The sequence below is a fragment of the Caenorhabditis remanei genome, chromosome V (assembly GCF_010183535.1).
Source record: "Caenorhabditis remanei strain PX506 chromosome V, whole genome shotgun sequence".
Lineage (NCBI taxonomy): Eukaryota > Metazoa > Nematoda > Chromadorea > Rhabditida > Rhabditidae > Caenorhabditis > Caenorhabditis remanei.
In genome coordinates, this window is record NC_071332.1 from 6,460,257 (window position 1) to 6,484,076 (window position 23,820).

Consider the following 23,820-nt stretch of genomic DNA (forward strand, 5'->3'; position numbering starts at 1 on the left):
TTGTTGCTATCTTTGCTGAAAGCATTTTCCGAATCTCTTTTGATGTGAAAAATGAGAAACAAGGAGTTGCAGCTCCCGCCATTATTTCAAGCTGAAAAGTGGTAAATTTCTATTTGAGACTTTCTACTTTTCACAAACTGTGTTGATGATCCGCTTAATGAGGAAAGCAGTCGAAACAGTAAAATCAAAAGTTTGACAATATAGAAAAACAATGGAAGCTGTCTGAAAACTTGATTGATAAATGTAAAACTTCTTGTAGTAATACTTGAAACAGGAAGAATATAATAATGGCTTGAATCAAAACTCTCATCTCGTGTCTGTTCAAAGATGCTTTTTTCATTGTAATGATCTTCATAACGACGGAAATATACATAGCAAGAATGAACACAGGAATTCCGAACTGCAGTGTTAACTCCATCTGAACCTTCGGTAAAGAAATGTGAGAATCCATAATGGAACTCACGATTTGTATCAATACAGGTGGAGGATTATCTACATAGCTGTTCGGTATATGACAATCCAGTAGGAAATGACCGTGAAAAGATCTATAAGAGAGTGTGTAAAGATATCTGCAGTTGTTGAGAACCATCACAAACATAACCGAACAAGGAAGAATCCATATCATTAGTAGCCAGATGTAAACCACATATCTGGAATTTTAATCTCTTTTTTTCTGTGGTTTATGCTGATTGGCATACGAATCAAATACTCGGTACGTCAGTTGTCTGAAGAAGAAAACTGAAAATCGTTGGAGTGCAATGACGAGGTTAGATATCAGAATTGTATAATGAAGATAGTCAATTGTATACGATAAAATGGTGAAGATATCTGGAAGAAGAAAAGTTGAGATGCATAGAAACACTATGATGGAAACCTGAAGATACGAAATCCTTAGTGATCAATGAGAATAACGTAGCTGGGACGTTAATAATCAGATTCAATGCAGATAGGATGAATACAGATAGAGTGAGTTGGGATAGAAACCAGAAGTATTTGAGCTGAAAATTAGAAATAATGGTCTCTCGCTCAAATCGAACTAACTGTTTTGAAATGCCCCCATAGAAGAATAAGCACCACCACGAATGCTCCAGTAAGAAGAGTGGATGCGATGATAGACACCACGAATAGCGTAATCACCAGATAGTAGATTGACCCTTTCTCATTCGGAGGCACCTCCGCATCAAGCTAAACTTTCAAACATTGAGAAATGCTAAATGAGCTAATTTCTCACCGCAAATAGTCTGTCTTTAGTCAGACTATAAGCAAATACAGAATTTTGAAGAAACAAGACGCATAAAAAAATTTGAAACATTCTCATCGAAAGTATAAAATCACAAAATATGACGATTTTACAGCAGATTTTGTGCGGAAACAAGATGAAAATCAAAATATTTATGGCCGAGTTGATTGGAATTGGTATCCAGAAGTAGGAGGGAACGAGTGCGGATTAAATGTTTTATGGGATACTTATATGTCAGAAGAGAAGACGAAAAAGTGAGTACGTTGGTGAGAGCAAAGAATAGAGAATGTTTTCGATTGAACACAAAAATAGTCAAGCTCCGTTTTCAACGGTTTAGGAAAGGAAAAATAAATTTGAGCGGTAAAGAAAACGCCAGAATTGCAGTATGTAATTGCAGTAGGTTAAACTTTTTCTGGTGTGAGACTCTTAGTATCTGAAAAGATGGACAGGAATTTCAGTTTTCACTAAATTGAAAGGAGCTGACTTTGGAATGAGTCTGCTTGGGAAAAAAATGGGTTGAGAGACAGGTAAAGCTGGAAGTTTCTTTCTGAATCACAGTAATCTCTTGTAGACACGAGTTTCTGCTGATATGGGGGCAAAATGAATTCATTCTGAGTCAATGTTACATATCTCTCTGTGCATTTCCTGTTTGTCATCGTTACATATTGAAATTTTTATACAGCTTTTCAAAAATCCAAATGTTCTTCTTCTCAAATCTGATTCATCTCCAAAACGTGACAATTATAAAAATAACAAAGTTCAATTATTTATTTCAACTAAAGTGCGTTTTCTAACATTCACATGTGAGTTTCCTTGTGAGCTGACAGCTGAAATCTTGGTTGAAAGAAGTTTCCGGATCTCCTTGGAAGTGAAGAAAAAGAAGCATGGAGTTGCAGCACCGGCAAATATTTCTATCTGAAAATGATTCATGGATACTTTGAATCGCGTTCGAGACACTTACTGTATTAATGAGTCGTTTTATGATGAATGCAGTGGCACTGTTGAATTCGAGAGTTTGACAAAATAAGAAAACACACGATGAAGTCTGGAAATAGAAACCTCAAAAAAGATTTTAAATCATTTAAATCACCTGGAAAAGAATGAAAATAATAATGGCTTGAATCAAGACTCTGATTTCATTTTTGTTAAGTGAAGTCTTCTTCATTATTGAAATCTTAATGACCACCGCAACGTACATGACTAAAATGAGACATGGGATTCCGAATTGGAGAATTAGTTCCAGCTGAAATTATAATACTTTCTATAAAAATCACTTTTCAAGTGACTTCCTCACCATCTGAATCCATTTTGGTGGTGGTAAATCCACAACACTTTTTAATGGTTGACAGTTTAACACATAATGTTTAAGAGTTTTCTTATAGTTGTATTTACAGTTGTTCATTGCCATAATTATAGTAACAGTTCCAGATACAGACCATACTGATAGTAACCATCCGAAAATGATCAGTCTGGAATTTTATAATTATTACTGAAACTTTGTTGTTACCACTTACGAGTCGAAAACTCTATACGTCAAGTGTCTGAAGAAGAAAACGAAAAATCGTTGGATTGCAATAACGAGATTGGATATCAGAATTGTATAATGACAGAAGTCAATAATGTAAGACATTGCAATATAGAAAACTGGAAAAACTAGGAATGAGTGAATGGTGACGAATTACTATCTGAACTACCTGATTTGGTGAAGTCTTGAGTGAGATAAGCGAATAGAGTTGCTGGAACATTGATGACCAAGTTGAGAGTAGATAAAATAAATACAGAAAGAGTGAGTTGGGTCAGGAACCAGAAGAATTTCATCTGGAAATTGATGCGGGGTTACACACAAGATCACTAAAGTCGAAACGGTGCGAATAATAAATGTACCAACAAGGATTGTGAAGGTGTAATACCTGGTTTTTTTGTGAATTTTGGAAAGTATTAATTCTGATTTGTGACGTTTCTGGAGATTAAGTAGAAAACTATGAAGGCGTGAGAAGTTTCAAACCGTAACTAGTATACAGGAATATCTTTCAAAAGTTTCATAACTCATTCAGTGTGAATATCAGAAGAAATGTTTAAAACTGACTCAGAATCTCCAAAACACCTTTTTCAAAAGTCCCACTTACTGCTTTGAAACTGGACCAGAAGTATACGGAAGACAGTAGAAATGTTCCTGTGAGTAAAGTCGATAGAACTGTGAAAAGCACAAATGTCGTTATAACCAGATAATAGATCCAATCCTTCTCTTCTGGTGGAACATTTTCAATTAGCTGAAATTCTCCATTACATAATTGAAATCGTCGCAATCTTACCTCGAAGATTGGTGAATTCCCACCATCCGCTGCTACCGTAATCGTTATAATTATCGAGAAGAGAAAACAAAGAACACGAAACATAACGAGAAGTATATTATAGTATTGAATAAAAGTCAATTTGAGGGAACTCGTTACTCACTCAATCTACGTGTTTTATGTGTGAAAAACTGCAATTTTCCAGGATTTGATTAATATTTTCTCCCTCACACACAAGAAGAAAAAAGAGTGTTAAGAACTCTATTTAGAGGAATTGAAGCTGGCATAATCAGCTGTCTACGGAGGTAAAAGATTGGGAAAAGTTGAACTGAAAGAGGGAACGTTGGGTGCACAAAGTTCGTTAGTTCCAGGGAGATTCAGCGCATTAGAAATTACACAAAAAAGTTAATGAGGTCATAAAATTGGTCTCCTCGGTACACTGTTTGAGATATTCTGCGAACTTGTGACTGAAATTTTCACAGTTAACAGTTTCCTTATTTCCCTTGAAGTGAAGAAGAAAAAGCACGGCGTAGCAGCTCCAGCGAATATTTCAGTCTAAATTCAACTTGAATGATGATTCCTCATTTATTAACTCACCGTATTGATGATTCGTTTTATTAGAAATGCAGTTGCAGTCTCGAACTCTACCGTCTGGCATAAAATAAACACGATTGGACTGATCTGAAGTGCGAAAATGTTAAGGAATGTTTAATCGAAAAAATATCACCTCAAATAGAACAAAAATGAAAATTGTCTGTTTTAGAATAGTAATTTCATATTTGTTTTGTGTTGCCTTTGTCATTGTGAAAATTTTGATCACTAGAGCGATATAGACAACAAATATGAATATTGGTATCACAAATTGCATTGTAATCTCCATCTGAAACATTGACTTGCTTTTTTTTATACGACTTTCAATTCACCATTTGAATTCCCGACGGTGGACCTGTTACAGTATCTTTTTCAGAGAGACATAACAGTTCATAATGTTTAAAAACACGGCTGTCATACTCGTATCTACATTTGTTAATCATCATTGATATAACTACAACTCCAGAAAGAATCCATACGAGGAGCATCCAAAAATATACGCACGTTCTGAAAGATTTTCAATTAGGTGGAATTTGTTTCAAAGCAATTACTTTTCAAATAGTTTTTCAGCTATATTCTCGGAAAAGAAAACGAAAAACCTGTGGATTGCAATCAATAAATTGGAAAAAAGAACAGCATTATGACAGAAGTCGATGACATTTGACATTAAGAAGAATGCATCTGAAAGACTCAGTGAAAGAGCTGAATTCGATCTTTAAAATCTACCTGTTTGCACAAATTCTTTAGTAATCAAAGAGAACAGAGTTGCAGGGACATTGATGAGAAAGTTAAGGGAAGACATAAGGAATACAGCAATCGTTAATTGAGTCAGAAACCAGAAGAATTTCATCTGAAAGTCTTAGTAAAAAGAATAATGATACCATCTTCTAAACCTGTTTGAAGTTCTTCCAAAAAATCATAGACATGACTAGAAAAGCGCCAGTGAGAAGAGTTGAAGCGAATGTTGCAGACACAAACAGAGAAACAATGATATAGTAGATTGCATCCTTATCTTTAGGTGGGATAACAGCGGTGATCTATAAAAAATATCTAAGTTCGTATTCATGAAAGCCTCTTACTTCAGCTAAAGATGTATCTTTGAAGTCATTGATCTTGTCGGCAGGAATACAAATATATTCGCCAGTTGAAAGAGTAACACATAAAGTTTCAGTTTTTCCAAAGATATTGTTTCCAAAGATCTCTTTTACAAAAATAAAAATACAAAATAGCGAGAGCATTTATTTCAATGAATGGAATAAACTTGAAACTACAACTAAAATTTGTTTTAGTGGGAGAGCAGCTGAAATAAAAAATTATCAGTTTCTAAGTAAATTGAAAAGCTTTGACGCATATGAGGAACTGGTTCCAATGATTTTTGATTTCAGGTAGGAAAGCTTTAGAAGTAATCTGTAAAAGAAAAAAAAAGATATTCTGAGTGAACAGTCTCCATCTGCAGTATGCTCCAATCTGTAAATGAAACTTTCTCGTCACCAAAACTTTATTCTATTTTAGAATATTCAAGAACATGACGTGCATTTTAAATTTTTAAGTCGAACAGCTGAGAAATCTGTTTTCGTGGAATTTCGTGGAATTCATGTAGGATCAAAAAATGAAGTTGACATAATTCCTAATAATCAGCGGGACCTTACAGTCAATCTTCTCTGCTGACTATTAGAATTATTTTGTGAACTTGTAGCTGAAACTTTCACAGTTACAAGTTTCCTGATGTCCTTCGATGTGAAGAAGAAAAAACATGGAGTAGCGGCTCCAGCAAATATTTCAGTCTGAATTTCAAACGAATGATAATTACTCATACATCGACTCACCGTATTGATGACTCGTTTTATCAGAAATGCAGTTGCTACTTTGAATTTCAGCGTTTGACAGAGAAGAAACACGATAGAAGATATCTAAAAATAAGGAATACAGATTAATGCTGATTTAACAAGGAAAGAAAGTATTACCTGAAATAGAGCAAAAATAAAAACTGCTTGTTTTAGAATGGTCGATTCATAATTATTTTGAGCGCCTTGTTTTATTGTACAAATTTTAGCAACTAGAGCGATATAAACTGCCAATATGAACACAGGAATAACAAATTGCATTGCAATCTCTATCTGGAAAATATCTTTCATTAATTTCTATAATATTTGCAATCTATAATATTGCATATCTATAATATTTTTTATATATTTGCAAAGATTCTACCATTTGAATCACCGACGATGGACTTATTGCGATGCCACTTTCAGTACGACACTTCAGAACGTAGTGTTCGAATACAGCCATGTCATACTCGTATCTACAGTTTTTGCTCATCATGGATAAAACGACAGCTCCCGAAAGTATCCAGACAAGTATCATCCAGATATAAACTAACGGTCTGAAAGGTTTTTAATTAGGTGGGTTTCGTTTCAAAGCAATTACTTTTCGAACAACTTTCCAGTGATTTTCACAGAAAAGAAGACAGAAAACCTGTGGATTGCAATCAATAAGTTAGAAAAAAGAACTGCATTATGACAGAAGTCAATCACATTTGACATTAAGAAAAATGCATCTGAAGTTTTATTTTCTGAAGGAGTTGCATTTCGCTTTTTCAATTACCTGATTTTACGAATTCTTTAGTAATCAAAGAGAATAAAGTTGCAGGGACATTGATGAGAAAGTTAAGGGAGGACATAATGAATACAGCTATTGTTAATTGAGTCAGAAACCAGAAAAATTTCATCTGAGAATTTGAGAATGAACGTTTAAATGAAACTTCTTCCATGCCTGTTTGAAATGTCCCCATAAAGCTATAGACATGGCTAAAAAGGCGCCAGTCATAAGAGTGGAAGCAAATGTTGCAAATACAAACAGAGTGACAATGAAGTAGTAAACTCCGTCTTTATCTTCAGGGGGAATCTCCGCAGAGACCTGAAAAATTATTAATTTTTCCGATTCATGAAATCTGCTTACTTCAGAGAGAGATGTTTCTTTCGAGTCATTCTTCTTGAAGAAAGGTGTACAAATTACTGCGTCAATACCGTTAATACATAAAGGTTCATCTCCAAAAATCTGATTAATGAAAATTAAAATACAAAGTAGCGAAAGCATTTAGTCCAATAAACCAAATAAACTTTGAAAAACCACGATTATGATTTGTTTCGGGCGAGAACAGCTGAAATCGGAAACTCTCGGTTTCCAAATTAATTGAAAATTTCCAACGCATGATTAATGTTACTTTGATGTCATTTTTCAGATATGTTTTCAATTATTCTAGAAAAAGAAACGAGTTCATGATTCGAATATTCTTTATCTTTGTGTAAACCCCCGCCATTTCAACTCGATTCTATTTCAGAAGTTCTTGAACATGATGTTTCTTCAAATATTCTCTGAAACAGGCAGCTGAACCACTTGATTTCTCCTAAAATCCATGTCGTTGTAGACCAAAAAATGATCTTTTCGATTTGCAAACTGCTGCAGGGAATATTATTTTTATATGCATCCAAATTGAAGTTTCAGTCTTGGCGACCAAACACCACGTGAACTACATTTTTTAGACTACTGCTTTGACCCAAACCAGGTTGTTTTCTTTTCTTTCAGCGAAAACGGAAAGTTTCGGTGTCACATGTCGTATAATTGCTTTGAAAAACTTGTGGCTTGTGTTGACATGAAACCTAGAATTCAAAAAACGAAAATTTTTTAACAATTAATTAAAAAAGGTTATTGGTTTCTGTCTTCTAGCAAAATTTATCAGTTACTTTGGTAAGTTCAGAATGGAATGATGATTCATTTTCATGTAAAATAAATAAAAAATCCCGTTTTGTTCAACATTTCAAATTTATATCGTCTCATGGTGCCACAGATCCAAGATTCGATAAACTTCTTTTAGGTAGTCGACTGTTTGAATTCGCTTGTGACCCAGCAACCGATGATTTCACAGAAACCATTTTTCTGATTTCTGTTGATGTGAAAAAGAAGAAAGAAGGAGTTGCAGCGCCGGCGAATATCTCCATCTGAAATGAAAATCAAATGGTCACTCTCTCCGTTATTTCATAAATTTTCGGTTACCGTATTGATAACTCGTTTGATAAGAAATGCAGTGGCAACGCCGAATTTCACAGTTTGACAGAGAAGAAAAACGACAGAAGATATCTGGGAAATTGAGATGATTAGAAAGAGAGAAAGTTGAGAAGAACTTGATTACTTGGAAACAGAAGAAGATAAAAAACGCTTGCTTCAAAATTGTGATTTCTGTTTTCTTCATCGGTGACTTTTTCATAACCATTATTTTTATAGATAGGGCGATATAAATGCCACAAATTATACAAGGTAGCAAAAATTGAAGTGCTATTTCCATCTGAAAATTCAATAGATAGTTCTGGCACTTTATAAAAAGTAGTTACAATTTGAATGCCCTTTGGTGGCGGTAAATTGACTACAGTAACTGTCTGGCAGTTTAGAATATAATGTTCATCTGCCATAGTATATTTATATCTGCAATTGTTATACATCATTGCATAAACCACTAAAAGTGATAACACAAATATGGAAATCATCCATAAATATATAAATGGTCTGAAAATTTAAACATGTTTCCTTCGTTTTCTCTCTTTTGAATGATACGTTTCAAAAACCCTATCAGCTATATTTCGAAAAAAGAAGACGAAACATCGTTGAATTGCGATCACCAAATTGCAAAAGAGGATAGTGTAATGGCAGATGTCTATAATGTAGGACATAAAAAGAAAAACGTCTGGAAAAAAAGAGATGATGGAATGAAAATTGCAAAAAAACAGACCTGATTTGACGAAATCTTTAGTGAGAAGAGAAAATAATGTTGCTGGGACATTGATCAATAGGTTGAGTATAGACAAGACAAATATGGATAGAGTGAGTATGGAAAGGAACCAGAAAAATTTCATCTGAAGTTCAAAAGGTTTTGCTGAACCAAATTAATCAGACTAGTATGACTCAATATAGCTGAAAATTAAATACTCACGTGCTTAAAACGTCTCCATAGGAAAATGGAAGCTACGAGGAAGGCACCAGTTAGGAGAGTTGAAACGATGGTTGATGTGACAAACATTAAAATGACAAAATAGTATAATGCATTTTTCTGTTCTGGGGGAATCTCAGCATCAATCTGAAAATGATAGACAATATTTGAAAATATATATTCATGGAGGATGACTCACTTCTTCTAAAGGCGAGGTCTTGATTGGTTCAGGCTCTCCATTTTTAATCAGATGAGCATTGAAGATTTGAACAAGAAAAAACAAAAACAACAGAAAGAACATAAGTTGGTAGATTAGAAAAATCAAGACTTGAATATTAGAAGATGGAGAAAAATGAATTCGTGATTTCTGAAAGAGCAGGTGAATATTGAGAGGCTGATTGGTTTGTGTCAAAGTGTTATTGGCCCCTAAAATCGGAGGAACTCGACTGACGTTTGCTCGTTTTTTATTCATTTTGTTTGTGTCATAACAAGAAAAGAAGTTGACGAATTGCTATATTGTCACGTCGTGAAGCTTTTGAAGAACACTCGAAAGGTCATCTTAATGACCTTCTTCTGGAGACAATAGCTGTTCATTAGAATGCGTTGTAATATTCTTTGTAAAAGGAAATAAAAAACCGTCATGTTTATTCTAGTCTACTTTTGAGTGACGTTGTGAAAAATAAAGCGTTATGAATGAAAAATAGGATAGAATTAATATCCTGGGGCAGTACGTGGTGGTGGGCAGTGATCGCAAGCTCCCTCGGATCCAGAGTCTCCGTCTTGTCCTGGGGCTCCGGCTTGTCCTGGTTGTCCTGGGGCTCCTGGTGCTCCAGCATCTCCTTGTGGTCCTGGGCCTCCTGGTTGAGCGGATCCGGATTGTCCTGGTTGTCCTGGGGCTCCGGCTGGTCCTGGTGGTCCTGGTGGTCCAGCTGGTCCTGGGGTGCCTGGAACATCGACGACTTGTCCTGGGGCTCCTGGAGCTCCGGCGTTTCCGTTGGATCCTGGTTGTCCGGATGGTCCTGGTGGTCCAGCTGGTCCTGGTGGTCCAGGAAGAGCAGCTCCTCCGGATTGTCCTGGGGCTCCTGGGGCTCCTGATGGTCCCTTTTGTCCTGGAGCTCCCGATGGTCCTGGTGGTCCAGCTGGGCAGTCGAAGCAGAAGCTGTCTGGTCCGGCAACAGAGTCTTCAGAGGCATCTTGTCCTGGGTTTCCTGGGGCTCCTGGAGCTCCGTCGTTTCCTGGGGCTCCGTCTTGTCCTGGAGATCCAGCTGGTCCAGCAGCTCCAACTCCGCAAGAGCAGCATGATCCTCCGGCTGATCCTCCGAATCCTCCGACAGCGGCGTCTCCTCCGTATGATTGTCTGCGGACCTTGGAGGCTCTGCGGGCTCCTCCAACAGCGCGGTGGTAGGTATCACGCTTGATTCTTCCGGCGACTCCGCTGACTCCCTCGAACTGAAAATGGAAACTTTACTTTAGAAAACTAATAGGAAAGTACTCACTCTTTGGTACTCGTCCCAGAGTCCGTTGGATCTGTGGGCACAGAATTCAACTTCGGCTTGAAGGGAAGATTGAACGTGTTGCATGTAGTTATAGAGCATTGGGACAGCAACGATGGCGGTCAAAGTGGCAATGGTGGAAACGGCAATTCCGAAGAATGCAACCTTGCGGAGAGACTCAGTCTCATAGGCGATTTGCTTTGGATCCTCAGACGACATCTGGAAAATAAAGAATAGGAATATTGACCCAATGTCTTCAGAATAGTTTAAAACTTACATTAGTGAAATAGACTGGACCGGGAAGTCAAGTGCCATTAAGCGTACGCCGTCCGTTTATATACTACGATTCGGGGTGTAATACCTTTTGATAGTGTACGGTTAGGGGGAAGGATGTGAAAATCTAGAAGGTCGTCCCTTCTCTAGTTATTTTCTTCGTCGTCGTTTCATTTCCTGGTTTATTACTAGCTCGTGCTACTGAAGGTTCTCTTTCGAGGTGACAGGGTCTGTGGGATGTTTGTATGTGTATTAGATATGTTGATTTGAATTGGAAACGGATATAGACGAGGGTCATTGACGCTGTGCTGTGTGAAGTCACACAGGTGATTTATGAGAAAATGTTTTGGATTTTTAGACATATTCGATGAAAAATTTCAGTGAAAAACTATGAAACATTTTGAATCGAGAAGCTGAAAATAAAGAGTATGTTTGCAGTTACTCGGATTTTTGACATCACAGTCTCCATAATATTTGTGATCTAATTGAAACAGTTCCAGACGTAATGTTAAATATAATCAGCGCCTTCTGCAGAAAACCGATAACTCCATGATATTATAGAGATACTTTACTAGAACAATCCTTCGTACATGACTTTGATTCTGAAAGAATGTCTATCTGTGTGCTCCAACTGCATTCTGTGCGCTGTGAGCTAAAGTTTGATGATTTCACCACGTTTTGTAATACATTTCTAGTCAAAACCACCAAATTCCCAGCATTTTAAGAAATATAATATCCAGTACACTTTATGTGCTTGGTTTCTAAACCTACTGGCAAACAAATTTACATGTCACTCTGAATTTCAATTCACCTGTTCGCATGATTTCCAACTTCATCGATAAATATTTTTATTCTGATTCTGGCAGACATAACTCATATTTGTTTTCAGATTTTCAGATTATCTCATCCCCTGTGTCCTCCTTCACATCAATTTTCTCCCAGATCCCTCTCGCAGTCGAAATTGAAGATCTTCTCGAAACCCTGCCATTCTTACTTCCTTTTACGATCTGATAATGCTGAACTGTCTCACAGTAATGAAAGTTGGTAGTTGTTTGTCCGAAAAAAGAGAAAATTGCAGTGTTGATAAGATAAAGGGAAACACCTCAACAATTTTCTTTTCTTTTAGAAAAGAATCTCTCGAAAATGAAAACTACGTGGAAAATTAAATACTTTGATTTGTACATCAGAGTTTGATAATAATCAAAACTGAAATGACGGAAAATACTACTAAAACACAATTAAAAACTTTATAAACAATGGGTTTCTCCGACAGACCAAGGTAGTTCAATTCAGCTGACCCTTCCGCTTCATTTCAGTTTTTTCATGATTTTCAGTTTTCGTATTTATAAAATTTGACCTTGTTTTCTTATGACTTGACTTACTTATTAAGTTTCTCACTGTCGATTTCTGATTTTCAAAAACAAAGTAAAAAAACTACTGAAGAGAGAGGACAGTAGACAACTTGGATCCTAATGGCCTTGATTGGAAGTTTCCCCTTAATGTGAAGAACAACAGACTCTTGACGACATAGAGGAAATGAATTGTTGTAACCGTTTCGTCTAGTTCTTTGTAGTATTGTTTTTTCAGATGCAGAAGACAGACAAATTGAATGCTTGAGTTTTTTTATTTCTACATGGTGCTAGTGTTCACAATCGGGGTTGTGAAGAAATAAAGCAAGATAATGGAAGAAAGAAAATTGATGTCAATATCAATTTGGATAGAATTAATATCCTGGGGCAGTACGTGGTGGTGGGCAGTGATCGCAAGCTCCCTCGGATCCAGAGTCTCCGTCTTGTCCTGGGGCTCCGGCTTGTCCTGGTTGTCCTGGGGCTCCTGGTGCTCCAGCATCTCCTTGTGGTCCTGGGCCTCCTGGTTGAGCGGATCCGGATTGTCCTGGTTGTCCTGGGGCTCCGGCTGGTCCTGGTGGTCCTGGTGGTCCAGCTGGTCCTGGGGTGCCTGGAACATCGACGACTTGTCCTGGGGCTCCTGGAGCTCCGGCGTTTCCGTTGGATCCTGGTTGTCCGGATGGTCCTGGTGGTCCGGCTGGTCCTGGTGGTCCTGGAAGAGCAGCTCCTCCAGATTGTCCTGGGGCTCCTGGGGCTCCTGATGGTCCCTTTTGTCCTGGGGCTCCGGCTGGTCCTGGTGGTCCAGCTGGGCAGTCGAAGCAGAAGCTGTCTGGTCCGGCAACAGAGTCTTCAGAGGCATCTTGTCCTGGGTTTCCTGGGGCTCCTGGGGCTCCGTCGTTTCCTGGGGCTCCGTCTTGTCCTGGAGATCCAGCTGGTCCAGCAGCTCCAACTCCACAAGAGCAGCATGATCCTCCGGCAGATCCTCCGAATCCTCCGACAGCGGCGTCTCCACCGTATGATTGTCTGCGGACCTTGGAGGCTCTGCGAGCTCCTCCGACGGAACGGTGGTATGATTCACGCTTGATTCTTCCGGCGACTCCGCTGACTCCCTCGAACTGAAATCATAAGTTTAGCAGATTCTAGGTTCGTCGGGTTTCAACTCACTCTTTGGTACTCGTCCCAGAGTCCGTTGGATCTGTGGGCACAGAATTCAACTTCGGATTGAAGGGAAGATTGAACGTGTTGCATGTAGTTGTAAAGCATTGGGACAGCAACGATGGCGGTCAAAGTGGCAATGGTGGAAACGGCAATTCCAAAGAATGCAACCTTGCGGAGAGACTCAGTCTCGTAAGCGATCTGTTTTGGATCCTCGGACGACATCTAGAAATAAAAGAACTTGAAACCATATCAATAATGAAAGTTTTATGAAAACTTACAATGACTAAAGGGACTGGACCGAGTAGTCAAGTGATTTGACCATCGCATCGTCTACCTTTTTATACTTTTCGAGGTGTAATACCTTGATAGCATGCAGTACGGTAAGGCGGATGCCAACAAACTCAAACCAGGAACCATTTCGCTTCTCTCATCTCTCTACTGCTTTGTCTGTGTCCCCTCTGTGTTCTGCCATTTCTATCTCAGTTTGACCTCGAAATACGGCAGCAAAGAGACAGAGAAGAAAATGATATTTATGTGTAGAAGAGAGACGAAAAAACCGTTTGGAAAAGTGATAAAAAAGTAAGAAGGGATAGATGAGAAGTGACAGTGAAAATTGGAAATTGTGAAGATGGAAAGAAGAGAGAAGATGAGGTAACAAGGCAGAAAGAAGGAAGTGTTTTTCGATTCTCTCTCGCGGTAAATAGAGAGATGAATGATAACGGAAAGAAAGTAGTAAGAAAGTAATCTGATGAAAAACGGAACTATTCTGTGAAGGTTTCTGCAGATATATTGGCAGATCCGTGGTAAACAACATGAGTGTTCAAGTGTTCAGTGTCAATTAGTTTCAAGGAAGATAGATCGGAGACACGAAGTTAGTGACCGGTGGAATCTTGATCAGTTTTCAAAAAGGAAGTACATTGGGGGTTACAGGTAATTGGGTTAGGGTAATTGAGCAGAAAAAATTGGTAAGACCTCAAATCAGAACACATTGTTTTGGTAATATTCAGAAATGACAAACTTTTGAGAAGATTCAAAAAGTTGTCAAATACAAAAGCGGATGTCTACGTTTGGCGTACATATTATTTAACAGCAAAAAAAACAATGAAAGAATCAGTGACGCGACTGTCAAGATTTCCACATTCAAAGTTTTCTATTCCTTGTGAAAATAACAGAAAATGGACACTTTTTTGGATGGTACTGTAATTATCATCATAATGAACTTTCTGAAACAAAACAGTTTTGTAAAAACTTGTTGAGAGTATATAATTCCAACTCAATGACACACTGAGAGCTCCAGATAGTGAGCAGTGCTGCTCAGCTTAAAAGAATTGAGCATGGTGGAATGTATGTTAATTGAATAACTTTCAGCCGATTCTTCATAGGCGGTAAGGTTTTCTAGAAAGCAAAGACAGGGATTTGCTGAAAACCTCCTGAACCTAAACCAGCAACATAAAACATATGCATATTTGTAAAGATAACTTCACAAGATACAAAAGTCTCTCGAAAGCTTTCAGATTTATAAAAATCTCAGACGGTTTTTGAGAGAATCAGAGTAGATTAGAATACCTGAATCATTAAATTTTTCACTAATATATTTTTTTAAATATTTCATTTAAAAACTATACTGAAAAACTAAACAAATTGAGAGCGCTCGTTACGAATTCTACGAAGAATGTTCCTCATTTTTCAATTGGTGCCTTCAAGATTTTCCAGATAAAACGAAACCAATTTCTTCTCGTATAAAAAACCTAAAGATCTCCTTACCACCCAGCTTTCGTCGTTTCAAAAATTCAATTCATGCTCAATGAGAAAAATATTCAACAGAGCAAAAAAAGAGATGCAGAATTTATTGACAAGAAGGTCCCAAAGGTCAACTCTTTCTTCTTCAACTTTTTCATGCTTCCAACCAAAGCGTATTGTTTGCTTCTCCTCTTTTCTCTTTTCTATATTTTATCGATCGACTCCTTTCTCTCTCTCTCTCTTCCAACACGATTTTTGTTTGAATAGTTATTATTATTTCAACGGAAAAAAACGGACAATGCATTGTGTATCTATCGAACAACAATATTTTTGTCATGTAAATCTGCCTGAAACTAGATTTCAAAAAGGGTCTGCAACAAATAAAACTCTCTCATTCCCGACCACCACTTCTCCCAAAACTTGTCATATTATTCGCCTGTTTTTTGTTGTTTTTTCTCGCACAAAGTGTGTTCGTCTTCTTCTTTTTTCTTCCACTGCCTTCTTCTGCTTCTGCTTCCAACCAACGACAAAATCGACGCCTTTTTCTATTTTCTCTGGAACTTTTTCCCCTATTTTTCATCCATAGAAGATAGGGGGTCGTCTGATTCTCATTGTATTTCTTTCCTTCTCTTTGTTGCTTTCTTGGTTTCTTCTTCGGAAATTTGTCGGAAGTTCTTTGTGAATCTCTGTCCGAAAGAGTACTTGAGAAACCCCTTTTTGCTCACGTGTATCGTCGTGAATCTCTTCTCGTTTTCTTCCTTTTTTCTCCTCGTTTTCCTTCCAACCACACATCTGATGAATGCTGAGCAAAAGTAATTGAGGTACGCACTCCCCCACTCACTCTTCTTTTCTTCTTCCACTTCTGGCAGCTTGCCAATAACCATTTCGATGATCTACTTTTCTTTTCTCATTTTCTCATTCCATCACCGTTTCTTTATTTCAAAAAAATTCTCTCGAGTCAGTCAAACTAATTGAATTTTTTGTGTTGCTAGTCTAGTTCCACATGTAATATTCATGCAGTAGCTGCCATCCAGTTCATGTAACAAGGTAATAAATTTTCCTTTTTTTTGTGAAAAATTCAATGATGTAGAGAAGAAATGAGTATAGTAGAAATGCATGTGGTTTCAGTTTCAGTTTATTTTTAGTCGGGAGGTTCAGATTATTCTTGAATGCTTCTGGTTCGGAAACTAGCTTTTTGTATAGTTTAAATTCTGAAAACAAGGGTTTCAAGTGCTTTTACTCCACAAAATACAATTTTTAGAATATTTCCGATATTTTTTCAATTTCCGTATCCTGCTTACCCCGAGATCAGAGTTAGGATAGTCTTTTTACATCTGAAAGTTATATATTTTTAAAAGTTGCTGATAGAAAATTCTAATTCGATCTGAAACTAATATTTTTTGTTTTCTGATAGAAAAGAAAAATTAGATCTTTTCAGCTGATTTTCAAAAAACAAGTCCGGTAGAGCAATATTGCAAGACCAGGGCTGCCTTATTTTCATAATGATCAAAAAAGAACTTTCTCCTTTTAGATCCCTAACCATCTTAACCACTTCTCCATACCCAATTCCCCTTTTTCCTTCTTCACAATTTCTCCAAAACCTGCCAGATCGAATCAGAAACATCAGATTTCTGAATGTCTGAAAACCACTTGTCTCCAAATTCTTAACCAAAACTCGAAAATTATCCATGTCTTTCTCTAAACTAATATGTACTTTCCTTCGAGTTGATTCCAAATATCACATGCTCTTTCTCCACTTCAAAACTCTGTCATTTCGAATCTCGTAACCCTAAGTGAGCACTCTTTTAGTCGTTTGTGTCATCGTCAAAAAGTCTCGTTGTCTCTATATAATCTAACATCGTCTTGTTTTCTCGCCTACTCAATTTCCCATTCAACCCGCTGTCATCATCACTCAAAAATAGAATTTCACTCCCTTAAATGTGCCACTTCGTCTTGGATTTCGGAGAGTTGGAGAACCACCAAATTTTATTTCATTTTTATTCCCTTCACTTCGAAGCAACTTCTTTTTTTCTATCCTCTCAAAAAGCATACCACCAACCCTTGGCGTTCTTTTCTTCCGCTTCACAGCTCCAATTGTCAACCTGCTCCTGAAATATTTTCGAGTGGGGCGGGGACCTTGGTATCTCTTTGAGTCACATTTTTGGAAACAGGATTGTTGAGTCTTGGTGAGTAGGAAGTGAATTGTCAAAAAAGACTCTGAAATTCCTGGTTCTTCTGAAATGAGCGAATTCATAAGGTCGCCCCAGGCAACAGGCCATCTGGAATTGGTTTTTTAATATCTTCCCCAACAAACCTTTTTTGTTTTCAAATTCTCCCATATTCATGTGACAATTTCTCGGCGATGATCGAATCAGATAAGATCTCCACCTTATATTGGTTAGGAGGACATACATTGTATTCTCGCCAATGCGTAGGTTTATTGTTTTCGTTTTCGTGGTAGAAAGTAATTATTAGTTTCGTTTGTAACATCATTTTTCGTCACGTGATCGTTTTAAAATGCCCTGTTAATCAAAGTTTTTGAGTTTTCATGAGATTGTAACTAGGGCTAGTTTTAAAATCATAGGAGCGGTTCCTGAACGGTAAAATATTCTAATGTGAGAATCATCTCAATTAAGTTTGTTGAAGTTTCTGGACAGTTATCGGTACTCGAAGATGTTTTATTTTTCAATAGAAATTAAAAAAACAGTTTTTTTTAAAATTCCAACATTATATTGAAACCAGTTCTGATAACAGGAAGTCATTGAACTTCCTGAAATCAGAAATAGACTTTCGTGAAGATTTTCAAAAATCGTTAGCGCTCAGTGAAGATCAACATAGTGACGATGATTTGAGTTCGAAGCTATCGTCTGTAGGATGATCTCACTATATTCAATTTTTAATTAAATTCTAGATCTTCAGTTTTCTAGTTTACTACGTTTTCCTAATAGCCCTTCCTGGATACCTCCGATTCTTGTAGCTGTGATTTTTCTGACCTCCAAACAATAAAGTTTATGATTACGTTTCATCTAATAGCTCATATGATTAATTTCAAGATTACAGTTAATTTTTCTGTCACAGTCATAATCATACCAACCAGTTCCCAAAAAAACTATTCCAAAACCTTCTATTTCTGCATCCCCCTCTCCCACGCATCGTCATCCTCATTTTCAAAAATCCAAAATACAAAAGAATAGGGAAGAAAAAGCTGAGAAAAGAAAAAGACAACAGAGGTGAAAGTTTTCTATGTTCCTCTCCCTTTTTCTTTTTTTGTCTGTCCCAAAGAGCAATCCCTCTTCTTTTTTTGTGCAATAAAAAGTCGTTGGTTAAAGTGGAGAAGAGGTCGAGAAGCGTCGCATCTTTTTGCCACAAATGATAAATTGTTGAGCACTTTTTTCTCGCTTTTTTCTTTTTTCTCCTCTTTGAGAACCAGAGAAATACAACTTTGGGGATGAAGAGCTTTAGAAGGGAACTTCTTTCTTCTATGTGAAGAAAGGAGATGGAAGAAGGAGGGTCCATTCACTTTTCTACTCGTTTCCGCCAATTTTCTCGCCAGAGAGTCATTAATCGAAAAGGCGTCAGGAAGAGGAGGACCTACATCACAAAAAGTGTTCTTTGGAGCCGTCTCTGATTTCTGCTGAACAATTATTTTGTTGTTTTGTACTTTCTCTTCTGTGGAAATCACTGGTTTTCTATTAGCAGGACACGGTTCTTACAACCGCGCTCTACCGTAACCAAAGAAAATAGTGTGCGGAACTGTGAGTCTGAGACAGAGAGAAAATATACATTTTTCAAGTGCATTCCGGTGGAGTGTAAAAACTGTGCCGAGCTAATGTTTCATTTTTGAGAAAAACTTTGGCATGCCTAGTCGCCTAGAAAGTTTAATCCTTCAATCCTATCAGAATTTATTTAGATATCTGAGCTGCTACAGATTTTTCAATTATTGGAAACTGTCGTCGTGAGGTTTCAGAATATCGTTTTAGTCAAATTACAAAGTTTAGTGATTTTCAAATAGTCATTTTCAAACAAGACACTATAAATCAGTTTTTCTGAAACTCAAAAAGCATATTGACCCTGAAAAACTGACGCGTATTATTTTCACTTTCAGAAATTATCTCCAGTTTCCAATGATCAGATTCATGTTTTCAGCATTCGTCTCAGATTCCCGTAGTTCTCATTCGTAATTTTTAGAGCACCGTCTAGTGAGAACCATGCAAAATTCATTCGCGAAGTTTATGAAATTCCCACACATTTCAACCTTATATTGACTCCATTAATTTTAAGTTTTCGATTTCCTTTCTTTTTTCTAGCTTCACCGTCTTCCCGTTTACTTGTGAAGAATTGGAACTGACGACACAAAATAATACAGAAGTGTCTCAAGAAAACAATAAAAAATTCTCATGTTCCATTTTCATTTCCTTTTCTCAATCTTATTATAATGAAAAAGAAGAAAGTCAGACAGAAACAAAACATAGAAAAAGGAATCAATTACACACAAGTTGAGAGTCTCTCTGAATAATTTGACCAATTCTTGCTTCATCTTCTTCTCGTAAGACATTTATAAAGATGTAGTATGTCTCATTTTCTTCTCACACATTTATTAAATTGCCTTCGTCGCGTTTTTTGCAATTTTCGCATCATTCTTTATTATTTTTCAGAAACGATTGGAATGTGATGCCAGGAGATAACAAATTCTACAAATATTTTGTAGTTTATCCCTTCAATGTTCTCTCAATTTCAAAGATTACTGTGATTGTAAGTGGTTATTCACAGAGTTGGAAACTGCAAATTCCCTTTCAGATTCTTCTAATATTATCGTTATATGGATGGGATGTCAAACAGAGAACTTCAGGTACTGTAAATGGAAAAATACGGAGAGTTTTTGAATTTCGATTTCGATTTCAGGTAGCAATTTTCTCCTGGCAATTTATGATATTCTAGAAATCGGGGTGGCATCGATTTCACTTTGGTTTATTGTACAAAAGTTTTATTGGTTGAAAGTGGTGAGTTTTTAAACTTTCCGGTTTGTTTATGGTTGCTTCCGGATGTGAGCAGAGCAAAAAATTATATGTTTTCTGGAAAACCTCGGAACTGTCTAAATCTAAACGGTAGTTGAAAACGGAAAGCGGTAATCCAAAAAAAATTTTTTGGTTCAAATCGATCAATCTGAAATGAATTATGAGATCTCGAAGTGCAAATGTCTCGTCGTAATGTTGTTCCATTTATGGCAATGGGGCATCTTCTCGTCGGAAGAAATATGTTGAGAGCTTTGAGCTCTTCTAAACGTTTCAGATTTGGATCATTATACATAGTACTGTATTTTTTGTCTTTCCGTTCATTTGCACCGTTCCTGATTCTGATCAGTCTGTAACAAATTTGAATTTGAGTGTTTTTTGCGAGAGAATTTCTAGCTTTAGGCTCAGCCAAAGTTAGACGCTTTCGTGAACGCTAGATGTGCGCATCTTTCTTCTTTTGAAAAATTTTTGTCGTAACACACGTTCAATTTTGCAAGCCATGAATTATAGTTCCCAACTTCGTGTCGGCTACAGTAATCCTATAGTATTATGATCTGACAATGAAAACATGATACTTCCCCTTTTATTCGTTAAAATACGCAAATTGGTTTTCTGACTGATAAAAATTATGTTTCAAAAACTTGAAAACATCTCCCTTCTTCAGGAATCAGTCTTCAATATGATTGGAATTCTCCTATCACTCGCTTCAATATCCACGAGCTTCGTCACTACTCTAGAGCCAGCTTCGATGCAATCGGTGAGAAATTTCTTATTGTTTTTTCATCTCCTAACTATATTAATTTCCAGCTGACACATATTCTCACCCTCTCCATTTGGATATTTTCCGCATTTTGGGCTTGGCGTGAAACGTACAACAACGTGAGCAATCTGTTCATTTCCGAATGGGGACAAGGCGGCGAGGATACGGAAATCGAATACCTGGAGCAACATTTCTGAATAAATCTGCATTGAGAATCAGCAGTCTTGCCACGACCGTTTTAATATATTTATGATGTGTAAACATTTTTGTTTTCTATGGGTATAACAATGTGTAGATCATGACTTTATTTGCAATAAAAAACTTTTATTTCGGATTGCTTTATTGAAATTCTTTTTCAGACAAATATGAAACATGATACATGTTTTTATAGAGCATCATTCATCATTACGAACTGAGCACCAGTCAATCGGATCTTCTTTTTGGACAGACACTCTCACTTTATAACTACAGTTCCAACCCATCAACAATCTTCTTCTCTCCAAAAGTTACCAGATGCCATATTTTGAGTATTTACGCAAACCGAACCGTGTTTGTTGAGTGCATTCAGTGTCACTACGGGGGCCACCCAACGGGCGGTACCATCATCTCCCCCGGTAGAGAGCAGGTGCCTGTTGGAGTAGAGGAGAACAATGTTTGTCAGGTAACAGAAGTCACGCCCGTTATTTAACTATTTACCTATGCACTACCGCTTATGACAAGTCCTTTATTTTGGATACCTTTCTCCCCCTTCTCTTTCCGTTTCATTGCACTATGATACCGTCTTATTCTCTTTTCTATATACATTGCCATTTTTGAGAAGGCAGTTATGATACCATAGATCATGTCCATATTCTGATTTGTTCTAGTTCTCTGTTTTCTGGTCTTCCCTGGAAAACAAAAAACTAAATATGCATAAATATGCTGATTGGTGTTCCAAATTTTTCCATAAATATCCCCATTGTTTTCAATTGAAAATAACAGAAAATATTATTTTGAAACACTGCGGAAGCGTTATGACTTTATTTCCTCGTCGTTTCCACCCCAAATGTTTCAGATAACAAAATGTATACATTTAAAGGTAGTATCAAAAAGTGCTCTCTTTTGCTCCCTTCTCACTTATTCTCAAGTACAACTAAACCTCTTTCTGACCTCAATGATAAGAGAACCCATCTAGTGATTTCAGTTCCCGTGAAACATTGCCTTCTTTCCCTTCTCTTCTTCTCGTCTTCTGCTCAAACAAACATAAAAGATCAGCACCAAAAAGGGGCACGAGACTCAGCTCTGAGCTTTCATTCTTTCCCGTCTCCTGGTAACGGAGCCTCTGGTGAAAAAACTTTTGGCATTTCGGCAATTTTTCATTCCTTTTCTGTTGGAAATGAGCTAGTTGATGTCAAAGTTTTCCGATTGATTGGCTCTGTTTCAGTTATATGTTTTCAATTCAATTCAGCAAGGAATATGTTGCTGATCATCATAAATAGCAAACTGCGACACCTGAAACTTTCCATATCACTTAAAGAATTTTCTATAGTAATACCCCTGCTTGATAAGGTTGGAGAAAACAAACATTTGCATAAACATCACGATCATTTTATATATCAAAACCAACTCTAAAATATTTGACAACGAATTGATTTTTGTAAGGTTTCTATCCCTGACAACTTCTTTGGAAAGAATAAAAGTTCCTATGCATTTTTTGCTTTTTCTAATTAACCTATTTCTTTTGACGCTATTAAAATGGCAAGATTGCGTAAAATGATTTGAAAAAAGAACATGAATACTAAAATATGAGAACTATAGAAGATTATGACATGGAAAAAGTGCGACTTCTTTTCTATCCTTGCTTTCAGAGACACAGTTTCTTTTTGCTATTTCTTTGCTTTCTTCTCTTGCTTCAACTATTTTGGAATTCTTGTCAGAGAAAAATCTATTTCAGACGACGGAATGCGAACCTCAACATTGATTTTTGTCTGCAACATTGCTCTTGTGGTAAGCATTTTCAACAAAATTAGCATTAAATAAAAAGAAAATTTCAGATAGTCTCAATTGCTGGGCTTTGTTTGACCTCATCTATCTTCGATTTCATTGTTGTTTCTAAATTATATTATACAGTTCCAGATCATGTGAGTTTAAATGGAAAAGTGGAAGCAGATTAGAAACATCTATTGAAATTTAAATTCCTTTTTTAATTCTACACCGAAAAATCTCATGAAAGCATGTCGGTTTTACACAGTAATTAGAGTTGAAAGTTCCATAGCTGCAAATTAGTGAAACTTGTCACTCGTGATAAAAACTTCATTCAAACAAATTGCTCGTCAATCACAGTTCTTACATTTACAGAAGGTTCTTATAAGCCCCCGATTGGCTTTTCTACTCTTTCCGTCATCAACTCTCTCCCTACTGATTGCCTTCCTTTCACTAATTTTCCTATCAGCTGGCCAGAGAATTATCAAATTTGCGGTGGACAACCAAATGATTCTCTCATTCTTTGTGAGTACTATGACTCAATAAAACAATACAAGCACTTTTTCAGCACGCCGCAATCATGGGCCTTGCAGCAGCACTCTCCGCATATGTCAGTTTCGTTTGTATTCAAAATGCTAACGATATTTCTGGGTACGAGAAACAATTGTGAATAACTGGAGAGAACATTAAAACATTTCAGATATGCCTTCTTCGCCACTCCAGCACAATTCCAACAAGCTTCTTTCTGGTACTACACTAGACTTCGAGCACTTGTGGTAATTTTATTGTTCACCTCAAAGCAAGGAAGCTAATACGACGTTTCCAGGTCATCTCCATAGTTCAAGCACTTCTAAATGGAACTATCGTGTCTGTATTATATTTGGGAATTAGCTGCAAGTATCGTACTTTCGTCCAGTTGTCCGAGAAGCCAACCCATCCAGATCTTGTCGAAAGAACTACATATTTTGCTTGA

At 37.0% G+C, this 23,820-nt stretch overlaps 4 protein-coding genes across 4 annotated transcripts; 2 read left to right on the top strand and 2 right to left on the bottom strand.

Moving 5' to 3' along the window:
• Nucleotides 1-658: 658 nt before the first annotated feature.
• On the bottom strand, nt 659-9,404 carry GCK72_017718 (uncharacterized protein; the record flags this gene model as incomplete). Its single annotated transcript, XM_053732225.1, has 25 exons — nt 659-828; nt 875-998; nt 1,042-1,185; nt 2,036-2,155; nt 2,202-2,285; nt 2,331-2,483; nt 2,535-2,709; nt 2,755-2,884; nt 2,935-3,058; nt 3,367-3,510; nt 4,129-4,212; nt 4,259-4,411; nt 4,455-4,629; nt 4,722-4,803; nt 4,849-4,972; nt 5,016-5,159; nt 5,772-5,906; nt 5,949-6,032; nt 6,087-6,239; nt 6,331-6,505; nt 6,980-7,038; nt 7,081-7,179; nt 8,176-8,259; nt 9,107-9,250; nt 9,303-9,404. The coding sequence occupies 25 exons, from the start codon at nt 9,402-9,404 to the stop codon at nt 659-661; spliced, it is 3,165 nt and encodes a 1,054-aa protein (XP_053581138.1).
• Nucleotides 9,405-12,592: 3,188 nt separating this feature from the next.
• Nucleotides 12,593-13,595, bottom strand: GCK72_017719 (uncharacterized protein; the record flags this gene model as incomplete). The annotated part of the gene is made up of 2 exons (XM_003112428.2): nt 12,593-13,330; nt 13,380-13,595. 2 exons carry the CDS (start codon nt 13,593-13,595, stop codon nt 12,593-12,595), a joined length of 954 nt encoding a protein of 317 aa, XP_003112476.2.
• Nucleotides 13,596-19,784: 6,189 nt separating this feature from the next.
• Nucleotides 19,785-21,082, top strand: GCK72_017720 (uncharacterized protein; the record flags this gene model as incomplete). Its single annotated transcript, XM_003112411.2, has 5 exons — nt 19,785-19,865; nt 19,911-19,962; nt 20,016-20,113; nt 20,790-20,882; nt 20,933-21,082. 5 exons carry the CDS (start codon nt 19,785-19,787, stop codon nt 21,080-21,082), a joined length of 474 nt encoding a protein of 157 aa, XP_003112459.2.
• Nucleotides 21,083-22,826: 1,744 nt separating this feature from the next.
• On the top strand, nt 22,827-23,820 carry GCK72_017721 (uncharacterized protein; the record flags this gene model as incomplete). The annotated part of the gene is made up of 6 exons (XM_003112603.2): nt 22,827-22,871; nt 22,919-23,005; nt 23,223-23,372; nt 23,416-23,498; nt 23,548-23,623; nt 23,674-23,820. The coding sequence occupies 6 exons, from the start codon at nt 22,827-22,829 to the stop codon at nt 23,818-23,820; spliced, it is 588 nt and encodes a 195-aa protein (XP_003112651.1).